Raw genomic sequence first — 14311 nt, 5'->3', positions numbered from 1 at the left:
TTCGCGACAGCACTGCCGCTGCCGCTTTGGCACATCTTCATCGTTACACCTTCAATATTTACTTAGCAGTACTTAAAATATTCCAGTATTCAATAGTTTTGTCCAAGAATGCTGGACATGTTAAATTTATTGCATTCGAAATACGCTTCCGTGCAAATTACCACGTGCCCTTCAAGGAAACGTCAAACCACAGTAATTTTTTTTAATTAATGTTCCGTTTGTGATATGCCTTCAGAAATTATTTTTCTCGTAACAATAAACTCTAGACTGAGTGTGAAGCATTGCAGGAGAGACCGCCCAGTATTTTCAGGTACAATGCAGACATAATTAAGAAAACAATCGTTCAGTAAAAGTAGGCCTGACTGTACTTCAATAAAACTCCGTATTGCTGTCTAAAATTTTCTGCAACTTATTTCTTAATGAACAGCAGAAGAATGGAAGTCTGAGCGAGTTGGTACTGTTTCATAATTTTTTCAACAGCGCTACACAAAGAGGACAACGAGCAAAGAGTGACAGAGAGACGGTGGCGTCTTTGTGTCACTCTTTGCTCGTTGTCCTCGTTGTGCAGCTCTGTTGCAAAAAAAAAAAAACTTATGCATTCCTAATGATATACTGAAGATAAAATAAGGAAGCTTCGAGATGATATCAAAATGTATAACGCAGCTTAAGCTCCTTAAGCTCCTGCCTTCGGAAATCCATTTTGCAACGACGTCGCAATATGATTACTTGCTAGAGATAAGAAACGCTGTCCTCAACATGAACTGCTTGTGCCCAAAGTTCGGTGAGGTACAGGAACTTTGTGTCCCATGGTGATCTGCCAGCCCCATCAGTGATAGAAGCTTTGAAAATATCTGAAAAACATGTACTGCCAATCTATACAACCTGTCTGAAGTGCATTTTACGGCGTAAGATGTCTGTAACTATTCGAACAAAAGTCTCAGGCAATGATGCGTGTCGCTCTTCACGGCCACACGCATCAGTTTCGCACTGAGCACCTTTAAATAAAATAAGGGCTTGTTCGATGTCCTTTGGCGGTTCCAGCTTTCTTAACACTTATAGCACAATATTTCCCTGAAGCAAGGTTTCCATCATAACCACAAGGAAACGTCTCAGGTGGGTGTCCAAAGCTAGAAATTCCCGTACAAAGCAAAACGGAGACAATTACGATGTCCCAATTTAACGCCGGGCATCAGAAGCTAGCCATTCAGCAAAGTACCTAGATTCCTGATCGTGGCGGGAAGTAAAACTAACAAGAGCAAACCTTTCTGCTGATCAAACTACTGGTTGGAAACAGAACGCCGGCTCCAGTCGAAGGATATTTAAGTGACTTTCAAGAACCCTGGAATCACCAAGGCCCAGAACATTCCAGCCAGGTATCAAAAGCCTTCTTTCTAGACGGAAGTTCGGTCTTCAGCGAGCTCCAGAAAGGGTTTTAAATGTGGATTGCTGGTCATACAAAAGGCCCCCACAAGCCTCTGCCGAACTTCACCATGATTACTGCTCGACAGAGGTAGACTTCATGAAAACCCGTGCCAATTTCTAGTAATCGTGCACATCTTACTCAAAAGAGATATTGAAGGCCCGCGCCAGATGCACACGTCATAAAGTTAGAAACAAACTATTCCTTGCTTTCTTCACTTCAGTAAAAGTGCATGCCTACGTTATCTATGCCAGTTAGCTGTGGCTGTTCAGAGGCCGCACACTATTACAAGGGTTCCCGTAGCTGTTAAGTGCCACTTACGAGCACCGCAAACAAGAAACTACACCCCTTCCCCCTTACTTACAAACGTACGGGCGCGTTGGCGTTTGCAGGTCCACAACATAGCACGTCGACCCGTGTACGTAATCGGGCATATGGCCAACAGCCTTGCCTGTCTGGATGCATTCCTGGCCCAAGGGGCGAATGCCATCAAGGCTGACCTGTGCTTCGCTGCCAATGGATCGGCGACCAAGTTCTTTCACGGTGCCCCCTGCAACTCGCCTCTGAACTGTTCGGCCCAAGAGGAAGTCGGGAACTACCTGACCTACGTTAGGGACACAAGGAGCGCTTGTGAGTAGCCTTGCGGTGTGAAAGCGGGCAGAGGTATTTTAGCTTTCACAGATGCACAGCCGTTCTTAGGGTTACGGTTGACCTGAAATGACGAAAGTGATTCGGAGTGCTTCCCCAGGAGAGTAATGGGGCGCACCCTTACTCTGGAGCGCAGGCTTGAATGGCTTTTCACAAGCGTCCTGACCTCTGTGTGTTGTAATACATAAACCCCAATGAGAAAAAAAATTGAGGGTACACTAAAGCTCCGCATTGAGGGTGTGACATGACAGTGCTAATTGTTCAATGCCCTTACATGCGGAATTGGCAATTGTCTACTTAACGTTCATAGATCTCTTGGAGTCCTAATTCCACTGCTGGTGCAGTGGTGCAGGAGTTAAGCGATGCGCCTTTGCACTGCGATGGCAGGTACTGGCACCAGTAGGTCTTGTGAGACCCAGCTTGCTCTTCCCGAGCAACGTTTCGCGACCAGTCATTAATTTAACTGCCACCTACGACGGCGGGGCAGTTTCCTCATAATCCAATGGGCAGCTTGTGATGACACCCCAAGGTAACGCGAACTAGGTGGCCCACCTCTGTTGCCTGGATATTGTCCTCAATATTTCGCTTTTATGCGACACGAGCTACTTACTGCTATTATGTTAAAAGAGAGCGGGGTACGTATTGTTTACTTATTTGCTCGTAATAGAAGTCAATAACAGACTATGCGTGGAAATATTCACAACGAAATCCCAGCTCTGGTTTTAGCTGAAGAAGTAGCCAACAAAGCGCCATAAACATTAATAAATTAAAAATTGCTTATAGAATTCTTGAACAAAACAGACGTATAAAGCCCCAAATGCTCCCAAGCATTGTATATTATCAAGGTTACCTTCTGCATACCTCAAATATGGAAGAGTGTGCATTGTACCAATCTGCTTGAAAGTTGGTACTAAAAGCTACTGAGAACTAAAAAAAACTGATGGTCGATTCGCGTAGGTAGGGCAAAGGCGAATTAGGTGCGCTAGAAGTTCAATTTTTCTTTTCGTTCAGGTGTTCACATCCTGCGTTCACGGATATCAGTTGTTCAGACAGCGATAATCGGGTTAATGGCCACGCATGCTGAAGTGGTCATTTTTTACATTCATCGATCCCTGGGAGTCTTCCTGCCACTGCTGGCGCAATGGTGCAGCAATCAAATTAAGATGAGCCACTGCCCTTCTATGGCAGGTGTTGCTATCGGTGGGACTTAGGCTGGGTTGCTACCCAGGTTGCACTTCTCGAGCTGCCTCTCATGAATAAATGACATGGCGGGCATGGCGGGCATGTTGGCGGGCATGTTGCTAGGTGTACATATATACCGTATTGTGCGTTTTTATTGTAAAGACTTTCAAAATTTTTCTTACCTCAACCGCTGGCTCGTTTGCGGTGAAACTGCACAGAGAGCTTGCGTATTATGGTAAATTTTGTATCGTGGCAAGTTTTACAACGGTACTTACTTAGTTAAGCCGTGCATGATGCAAAAGCGTAATCGTCTGCGTCGAGATCGGCATACCGAAACCCAAAATACCAAGTTTTTGCTGAAGGGCGGCAGTAGCGCCATCTGTCTTTTGTAGTGGAAAGCGTCACAAGGCGCCGAGGCGAGCGTTGCAAGGAGCGCGGGCCTTTTGAATACGCCGTTCCGGCCTTTACGTCTGCTTCAACTGAAGCGCTTCGAACATTTCCGGCAAACTGAGCGGAAAAAATGCCAGAAACAACTATTTTAACGAGGCTGTGCCGTTAAAAGAATATTGTTTGACGTCTTTTTTTCGTCCAATGACTTTATCCAATTCAGCTTATATCTTCTGCTTTCGTGGCTCTCCTAAAGCGTCGGAGGACGACGTCACGAAGTCCTGAGCTGATTTTTTTTTCTTGTTTAATTTCGTTGTGGAAGACAGATGGCGCTACTGCCGCCCTTCAGCAAAAACTCGATGTCTTGGGTTTCGGTACGCCGATCTCGACGCAGACGATTACGCTTTCGCATCATGCACGGCTCAATTAAGTAATTACCGTTGTAAAACTTGCTACGGTACAAAAGTTACCATAATATGCAAGCTCTGTGTGCATTTTCACCGCAAACGAGCCAGCGGTTGAGGTAAGAAAAATTTTGAGTCTTTACGATAAAAAGCACAATACGGTATATACCTGAGCAGGTTTGCCACCACCCGGTGCGCAGGTGAGCAGCCTGCCACAAAACCACCTTGAGACAAACACACAACGGATAAATTCGGGGCCACTATAAGTGCTAGCGCACTAAAACGATACTAGTGACGTGCAGATCGTTACTATGGATTCATAGTGGCCGAGGAACTTGGATGGTACACAGCCACGCATGCACGCACGCACGCACGCACACACACACACACACATACGCACACACAAACAACAAATACATTTAGTGCCTGGTAATTGTACATAAAAAAATATACCGACCGTTTTTATCAATGGCAGCACTCCTACTTTCTGCAATAGCATATAGTAGTTTCGCGAGCTCCAACACAAGGATTATCACAAAATATATTCAAGGTTTTCGGCCACAGCCAAGAGCAAAGTTGCGTGCAATGGCGATGGTGAGCTAGTAACGAACGCGACACCCCTTTCTCTCTCTAGAAAACGGAGATAAAAATAGCCACTGTTTTCGTAGGCGTATTTAGAGAAAGGTAAACGATGACAATGATAAAAGCAATGAGAACCGTCGGCAGAGAGCTTATTCGCTTCTAGGACAGTATGAAAGAGGACAGATAATGTGCACGATAACCAAATACATCAAATTATAAGTTGTTGAATCCAATTTCAGCAATCCTTAAGTGGCCTAGAAAATTGGTTCGCAGTAAATCAGTTCTGTACTAATTTACGGTCTTGTACGGGGCAAGGGGTTGTCGCGATAGCGGCATGACATGGTCCATTTTTTGACAATACTCTTTACGAAAACTGTTTCATACAACCAAAAAAGCATTATTGCAGGTGCTCGTGCTTCGTGAAAGACATTGAAATTTAAAAGATACTTGGTCAATAAGAATCCAGCAGGTTTTTTATACTGCTCCATGCAAGGGTCAGAGATATAATGATAAGCTGTAAGCTCGAAACATTACTTCCCATGTTTTAATTGCCTGGACATTATGATGTTAACAAACAAGTGTTTGGCTGGTTGCTGTGGGCTGACTGGTGCGTTCCTGACGTTGCCTATGTGCTGAAGCTCCCATGCAGAGGGAAGGGTGTGTGTGTGCGCTATCCCTGCCTTCGCAACCGCAGCTTACGTGATGTTGTCCGTGCTGAAGTTGACAATAGTGTTGACAAACGTGTCGCCCAAGAGCACGGAGCGGATGGCCCGCCAGTCATGTGTCGACTGATAAATAGGTAGTCAGTGGATTCTCCTGGTTGATGAGTACTGTTGCGGCTGTAGACGCGCATTTTGGCAGTCCTGGGCACGTCCGGAGCGCTTGAGCTTGAATGCTTTGCAAACGCCGTACGTTCGTTTTTCTCAAGTTTCCAAGTACAGGGAGACTGTACCGAAAGAGTCCCAGGAATAATGCGGTGTACAGCTCGAGCATCGACTGCACTGATGCGCCCCAAAACGATCGATGTCAGTCGCCTTTTCCTGTACGAGACATGTGCGCTTCACGACAGATTACGACCGGCGGTTACTCCGATTAAGTACGCACTTAATGTTTGTAAACAGTCTTCATGAGCGGTGGCTATTCCTTCCCTTTTCGTCTTTTTTTCTTTTACCGGATTTTTCTAGATTATCACAGTTTTGCCATTCTTTCAAGTTTGCGCATGCGTGTCTTTGCTCGAGAAGGGATGTGTCTTTCGTTTATCGATTTCATTCAGTTGTAAGTTGTAGCCCCGTCCTGTCCTCATCTTTCTGTGTCCTGTTTCAACGCTAGGTTTGTTCGTTCAGATTATGTATGACCAACTGGCCCCACAGTGTACTCTGTTAAATCTGATAAGCCGTGTTTACTTGCACTTTACATACCTCCAGAAGGTGTGGTAAGCGAACAGCCCATAACTATCGTATCCCTAAAAGCCTACATTGTTATTTTGGCAAGTATTCGATCCATTTACCTCGACGCTTCTCGTCTCCAAGAGATACTGGGCAACAACCACGTTGGTCGCCGATTACAAGATGCGCTTTGCATCAAGCCGCCGTGTTAGTACTCTTCCGTTCAATGCACAGCGTGCGCTTTGGCACAAGGCAAACATTCTGCGCTCACTTCCCATAGCCATAAACCTCTTCCACCTTGTTCCAGGGACAAACATGGCGACGTCAGGTATTCACGGGAAAGAAAGAAATTTGCCTCGAAATAGCACCAACGGTTTGAAATCTGAGCGGGCTTACTCGATTATTGACAGTCCTTATCGGAGTTTTCTTTTGTCTTAAAGGAGCACAGATACAAAGGTTCTGGGATCTCTTTTTTTGTCCTGAAGGAGGCTCAGGAACCTACTTATTATGCAAATGAGAAGAAAACGCCCGTACCCAGCGTGAATTATTAATTAGAAACAATTTTGTGCTACCAGTTTGTGTCTCGGTCGGCACAAGCTGTGTGGAGCACATTAAAGTCATGGTCTACCTGCCAACATGGCAGGTACACCATGACAGTACCAACCGGGTATAGGCTCAGCTGATGGATTTTTACTCTCCTTTGAATAGAAAACCAATTCGCTATAAGTTCAGTTCATGATTTGGCGTTTCTTTTCTCCCCTTTTCAAGATGCGTTCAAGTACCACGATAAACTGCTCCTTTTCATCATCCACGTCAACAGTACCGGCGCTCAAGGAAACCTGGAATCAGCTGGCGCCAGCCTCGCAAACAACCTGATAGACCACCTCTGGAATGGTAGTGAGTACGCATACCATTTTTTCTGAAACTTAACAAGCATGAAAGTGATAACAGATAAGTATTGCGAATGCGACTGCCCAGATAAACATAGAAAAAATTGTCATGTGTTTTGAACTTGTAGCACAACAGTCGATTGTAAATGCATGTCTTATAACTAAGACGGTTTGCTGTTTTGTTAGGTTTGCTAAGGTGTTTGACATGTGGATGATTTTTTTATCATTTTAAAACTAACTCCCCTTTACAGCGTCGACTCGGCAACCAATGAAATTTTATTTCTTTCATATAGTTCCACTGTCCTGAACTTCACTCATGAGGTGCCACTCAATGACATCCGGTTCTTAGTCTTGCTTCTCACTTTTTCTCACGATGGCCACGTGTCTTGGAAGCACGCTCCTCGAACTAAGAAAGGCCTTTTGCCCTACACCTCGCGATACTCAAAGATAGTGAAAAGGGGATAGCCAGGCTCTGTCTAGGAAATGTTCTGCGAAAAAGCTGCCCTCACGTTATGCACAACAGTTTCTTTGAATAAGCCGGTCGTCTGCCGTCGTCTCCATTGTGGTGCCGCTTCCTGCATTGTCACGCAGGGAGTGGTAGATGAAGGGATTATGCCTTGCCTCTATGGTAGGTGTATCATATCAGTGCCGGTGCCTGTTTGTTGTCACCAGCTCATGTGCAACGTGCTGCAATGCCTCCCCTCTTCTTAACCCTGCCTTCTCTCCCCACGGCCCTATATATGCCCGGACCGTAATAAACCTTGTCAGTTGCTGTTCCCTGACTGTGCCGTTCGTCATTCCGGTCAGCGTCACGATACAGTAGGGAACAGACCCCTCTCTCCATTGTGGCGCCGCTCCCTGCATTGTCACGCTAGCAGGGTCATGATAATCAGCGGATGCCATAGGTTGGAAGGAGGTTCTTTGCGCGCAAAACCCTCTGCGTTCTTATGCTTTATTCAACTATAGACGAACTTTCAGTCAACCTTTTAGCGTTAATACAAGCTGCATCTACTTAGAAGATTGCTAGTATATTTCATAGCCATAGCTTTCATTATAACGCCTCTGCAACCAACTTACCGTAAACTATCGTCAAAATCTCACCCCACCTTAAATTCTATCATTTCCTGTTCCGTCTTAATCATTCAACACCGCTGCAACTTTTTAATACAAGGAATTGCCACATAAGCTGCCTCAATTATTTCCCCGCACAAACAGCATTAAATATTCTTACTTTCCTTGGACTACAGCCGAATAGAACGATCTACCCCCTCTTGTGTTGGCATCCGAACATCCTATTTATCCAAAGTAACGACAGTTTGAGCGATAATCTTTGTCATTAGTCGCTACTTGCGTTCTGCTTCTTCGCCTTTTGTCTTTTCTTCATCGCTTGTACAGAACCCTACACTTAGAATCGTGCAATGCTGACCAACTGTACAGGAGCCCACTCCTGATTGGGCCTGCACGGCTCGCAGTAAAATAAATAAATAAAATAAAAATGTTTGTCAAATAAATTCGGACCTCAAGGAATGTGAAATCATACGAATGCAGCCTTTTAAGATATTCATGGCTCAGAAATACAACCAACTCTGCTCCTTTATTCTGCGCTCACATAATATGATAAATATGTATATCTGTGTTTCTTAATTTGAAAAGGCTATGCGTTCTTTTTCTTTCAGTTCAACCACAAGACATGATGAACGTGTTGATCTCGTGTGATTTACATAAAGACGTGCAACTGCTTCGAAGTGCTTACGAGACAATTTCCCGGCATCAGTTGGTGTCTGTTTTTCTTGACCATCTGGGTGAGTGCTGTTTGTTGCCGGCCCTAGAGGCATAGGGCAGAGGAAATTTCTCGAAAAATTTCGCGGAACACCTCATAGAAAAATCACATATTATATATGTTTTATTGTCGTTCACTTTGTAGTGAAGGGCTCCGGGTTTGCTTTATCACTTGAAGTTTTTATTTTCAAATTACAATGAAGTCAGAAAACGCGGTGTACAATATCCCTCCCCTACCGAAATCTGCTTGACGTAGCCACGATTCCATTGCTCAACCCTTAGCTTAGCAGCAGAACAGTTGAGCCAAGGCGCCACTAAACGGGCATAAACGCTCGCAAGCACAAAGACTGTTTAAATGTAGCTTATAGCACAAAAAAGTTGTGTAACTATGGTCTAGTTTTCCTGCTACCGATATTTTGAAAAGGATTTAAAAAATAATTTATACTCGCATCACCAAATTTGTTGAAAAAAGAACAGCTTAATAAAGCGGACACAATTCGGCTTTCGGAAACGGCAATCAACAGAGCTAGCACTGCTAACACAGAAAGATTAATACTAAAAGCATTTGAGGACAAATAAATAGGAGTTGGTATATACATAGATTACTTACACACTTTGATCGTCTTAATCATCAGACATTGTGTTAAAGAAATTTGAAATATAATGAGCGAGAGGAACAGCTTTATCACTTCCAACATCTCACCTTAAGCACCGAATGCAAAGCGTCTCAATAGATCCCGACTTGTCATCATCAGACAAGTTAATACTGACGTACCCCAGGGGGCACTGCTGGCCCTTTCCTGTTCAACCTTTACACAAATGACATCATTACCCTTAGAAGTATTGCACATTATATATACGCAGATGTCACCACCTTATTATTTCGCGAACGTAACTTGAAGTTAATAGAGGCTATGGACATAGACGTCCTTTAAAGTCTATATAAATTTAGTATTGCGAACTCCCTTGAAATTAGCACTAAGAGAACAAAGGCTGTCATCTTTGCCCCCACGCAATCCCGGAGACCGTACGCTTTAAGTATCACATTAGGACCAGAGGCAATAGAAATTATGGTTGCAATTAAAACATTGGGAGTATATCTAGACAAAAACATATCAGGTGACAACCTGTATTAATTATATTATACGAGAAATATCCAAACCCTTTCGAATTTTGGCGAAATTTCACTTGTTTCTGCCAGAATCTGTGAAGCTACACAAATACAATGCATTCATTTTTTTTCTCATATCGGTTTGCGTTTTGCCTCTTAACTGCAGTATTAGACACTAGCAACCGTTTGTAAAGTGCGACAAAAAATGTGGTCCACTCGATCCTTTGTACTGTGGCCGAGACTACATCGGCCAAACGAGCAGATGTTTGAACCAGAGGGTGATGGAACGAACAACAACGTTATCGGAGCATCTCGTCATCTAGGCACGCACTGCCGTGACTGCGAACATTGCAAAGAACGTGGTCCCTTTTTGGGAAGAACCGCAATACCTCATAGCTATACCAGAGTATGCCGAAAAATCAGCCACAGTGATAGCTGAGGCTGGTTTAATCGCAGGAAAAGCGCACAACTGTGTCAGCACACCATCGCTGTTTGTTCTTGAGTGAAAAAGAGCGCCGTTTGTTAGGAATTCCAACTTAGCAGAGGGTTGGGACGGTGGTGCTTTGTTCCTCCTCTTTGTCTTTATTTTTTGTCGTTTAGTTGTTTAGCCCTCTATTTTCTTCTTTGTATCGATGAAGGGTGTGTCCTGGTTCGTTCTTGCGGTTCGGTGCCGCTGCCAGTCTGAGCGTGAGTCTTTGCATTTCTTTTGCGTTGGAGCGCATGCGCGTTCTACTGCAAATGTATACACTGCGCGCCACCATAAACCTTTGCTGAAGACAGCGCTTTGTGGTGTTTCCCCTCTTGTTCATATTTGCTTACGCTCTGTGTGAACGTAAGCATGATACACCAACTCACACAGCAACAGGATTTACAACAAGCTCACAGTGACGAATATTTTATAAACTGTGCTTAAAACAACAAATGCGTATAGTTTTCAGAAACTTTCGCCTTGGACTTTACACAGTTTTAAAAAACAGGCTTTTTAATTTAGAAAAGCGCCTTTTTCACTATGGCGTTGTGAGCGCTGTAGCACATCACAATATAGCTAAAAGGTGATAACTAGTACGCTGTCAAGTCAGACTGAATATTTTCTTTTTAACTATTACTGTTAGAGTACTTAATTATTGAGAAGCGTGTAGCCCACCGTAAATGATATCCATATCACTTTTAAGAATCTCAAAAACTCGGTGCTGTGGCCCGACATATTTTATCTATTTCGACGTGTTACGTGCGCTTGAGTGGGTGCTTTGCCTGCAAGGTTCCCGAAAACGCATCTATTTTGGAGCGATGCAGGCAAACTTTCTTGGGCGGCAGTGCCAAGGGTAAGCACTTTTTCGAAATCCTAAAAACTGATGTGGATATTACTTACGGTGGGCTACACGCCTCTCAGTAATTAAGGAGCGTAGCTGCAATAGGTAGAAAGTTATATGTTTACATTATTTAAACAGCCTGCTATATAGGAAGTCTTAGCTTTATTCTTATTTACTACACCGTTCACAGTGTTATGCCAAAAAAAGCGCTCTATTAACGCAAGAAGCCTATTTTAAAAATTAGTCTTAGGTAAAACACCCCATTGGCAAAAAGATACAAACAGCGACACTGCTATAGCGAGAAAGAACTTAATGCAGTACAATTGAACAAGTCAACAAGCTTTCATTATTCGCGTTTTTGACGACATTGGAAGATTCCTTTTTCACGGGCAAAGCTAGGCCAACAAATTCTCCGTCATTCTCTTGCAACCCTATCGAACAATCTGCACTGTAGTCAAAATAATATTAACCTTACTTCCATATCCGAGCTTAAGGGTTTCCTTGGGGATCAAAGATCAGGCCACTAAATTTATCAACACTGTGAAAACAGTACTATTATCTTTTGCCTGATCTCGTTAACCTCGGGTCTTTGTGCATGTGTTGTGAAAAAAATACTTCCTTCGGTAAACTATAATTGCTTTCTTACTTGCATAGTGTATATAGAATTGTATAACTAAAAAATGGCATTATGTGAGTTATTTCACTTCGATCTCTCTGTGCAATTTATAATACTGCTTTGAAAGGTAAAATGCAAATGTCAATGCTCTTGAACAGAATTCTGTCGTCACTGTAAGCCACGCATGTCTGCATGCCTGTATGTAGGGGGCTTGAACACAATCAAGGGAACTTTTCTACATTTTGTTTGAGCACTCTTTCGTTATTTTTTGACGGAAATCAACTTACTTTGAATTTGAACATCTTGAACAGAAGTCGCAAAGTGGCATGGAGGGCATACTTTCTGCACAAGGTCTGTTTTGTTTCTCATTGAAGAGCACATTGACAGTTTCGCGATGTCTTGAGCAGTGAACGTTTTCTAGTGATGCCGTTCTACGACAGAATCTGCGCTTGATCTAGTTCACTGCGTTTAGCTGCTGTCGGTGCGACTAGCGCCAAGATTTTCAATAGCGAAAAATGCAGTTGTTCTTAACGTGGTGGTTTTGTGTTGGCAGCGAACAAACGTTGCTCCCCAAAGCGGAGCAGCGGTGCCTGTTTTACAATGAATGATCGAGATTGGCGACGTAGGGACTGTCTAGTCTGACAGCAGCAGTTTTCTAGTCGCGTACTCAAAGTTGGCACGTCGGTTTAGATATTAGCCTCTCTGCAAAGCAATGCCAAGCGCTGAAGGATATTGCTCATAATCGGTCATAACAAAAGCTAGCATCCAGAGCGTATTTCACGATACAGGAAAGGAATTGTGCCCCGAACAACACCTGTTCGCGTTCTTCATTATCAAGTCGCCGTTCTGATTTTCAGAAAGTTCACGCCTTCCGAAAATTTTCAGTGGGCACATTTATGGCGTAATTATTCGCGTTTCTATCCTTCTTCGAAACAAAACTGGTGGTTTACGCAAAATTTTAGCCAGGTTGGAAAGGGTTTTGCTGTGTAGAGAACCTTACATAAGTGCGAACACGACGGTGCGCAACTTTTTAGCGGCCCACTTAGAACTGCCGATGGTAAAGAATTCACTGCATTCTTACCATTGTTGTAATGCGAATTTCAACGAAGCTCAGGTAGTGCGAAACACTGAGGTTAATCGCAGTGTTTAGGAGATCTCGGAAAGGGTGTGGGATCTCGTTGCGATCTTTCCCCAATACAGTCATTAGCTGCACGGTTAAGCGGCTGTGAATGCCTTTTTCGGAAGGTGTTGGAGTAGCCGGGTGCAGTAACCAGCTATGAAGCATGGGGCTAATTAGTGGGCAGGCGTGATGGTTAGGCGTGACGCATAGTCACTTGCGTCACTGCACTTGTCACCCCGCAACATGCACCTTATTTAACAATAGGCCACCCGCCGTGATTTGCCGAGTGCCCCATATGCTGTAAAAGCGTGCGCAAACGAGAATTCGGACTTTCGTTGCAAGTTCAGCATCGCTCTTTCCTCTTGTCGAATACACAAAAACTGCAACCTTCCTATCAGCAAAATGCTTTTTCGCGTACTGCTCACCTCTATACACCACCTCTCGCTTTTCAGCAATGTCACGAAGTATATCTATAGGGATGTCAGGAACAGCCGTCAGCTGTCAGCCGGTGACAAAGCATGAACTACAACGATGCACTGGTTGGACGCTTTGGATAGCACGTGGTAAGGCTGATGGTGATGGTGATGGCGATAAATGAAGGAATGTGCCCGTGTAGGGACGCGGCATTTGTACACTAGAGTCAGCGCTTACAAGTAGGTTACTGATCAAAGAAAGCTAATGCTCGGCTACCAGACTCTACGAGGCACTGTGTAGACGGTGTTTGTAGCCGCATGAACCACTCGAGACAAATAAAAAATTCCCAACCTATCCTCGCAGGTTTTGACCTCATCAGCGGAAAGCTGTCAGTCATAGCAAGCGTCTTTCAGCAAGTCGGCATCAAACGTCATCTCTGGCAGGGATTCGCATTTCAGCGTCGAAGCTGGAAGGAGGATAACTATTCAAGAGACGTGCACAGCGTCACCACCTTGAGGGCCCATCCTGCTTCCGCAGAAAACTATATGGACAAGGTCTATGTTCACACAGTCGACCAAGCACCTCCAGTACGACTATTACTAAGGTAGGGATAAATGCTCACTAACGGGCAACTTCCTTAAGGTGCAAGTGTGGTCGAAATTTCCGGAGCCCTTCACTACGGCGTCTCTCATAGCCTTAGTCGCTTTGGGACGTTAAACCCCATAAACCAACCAACCAATTCCATCTCTGCTTAGGGCCATTTTAAGCTTATATTTGTTTTGATTGACCCTTTCTAAAAGGGTCAAATGAAGCAACTCGGATCTCCTCAGAATATTTTTGTAATTGCGCTTAATAAGTTAATTAACTAAGATTAAAAATGCTAATTTTCAAGTATTCATTTTAATGCCATGACCGCTACGTTAGGTTCTAGAGCAGGTTTATAAACAACCGATCCAGTTTATTGCAGCATCGTATCTCCTGCGGTGTCCTTTTAAGGCGGTAGCCTTTAATGCCTCATCGTTGTAAGCAGGGGTTGTCGACAGAAATGTCACGCTTTTCAATT

At 44.0% G+C, this 14311-nt stretch overlaps 1 protein-coding gene across 1 annotated transcript; it reads left to right on the top strand.

Annotated features, from left to right (window-relative positions):
• Positions 1-756: 756 nt before the first annotated feature.
• LOC149337091 (dermonecrotic toxin SPH-like) lies at positions 757-13856 on the top strand. The gene is made up of 6 exons (XM_089554324.1): positions 757-781; positions 1255-1373; positions 1813-2050; positions 6777-6905; positions 8575-8700; positions 13612-13856. Exons 1-6 carry the CDS (start codon positions 757-759, stop codon positions 13854-13856), a joined length of 882 nt encoding a protein of 293 aa, XP_089410450.1.
• The last annotated feature ends 455 nt before the right edge of the window (positions 13857-14311 follow it).

Source organism: Amblyomma mixtum, chromosome 7, assembly GCF_055824585.1.
Source record: "Amblyomma mixtum isolate Tamu chromosome 7, ASM5582458v1, whole genome shotgun sequence".
NCBI lineage: Eukaryota > Metazoa > Arthropoda > Arachnida > Ixodida > Ixodidae > Amblyomma > Amblyomma mixtum.
The sequence above is the reverse complement of the archived record's forward strand: the minus strand, read 5'-3'. Positions and strand labels throughout refer to the sequence as shown.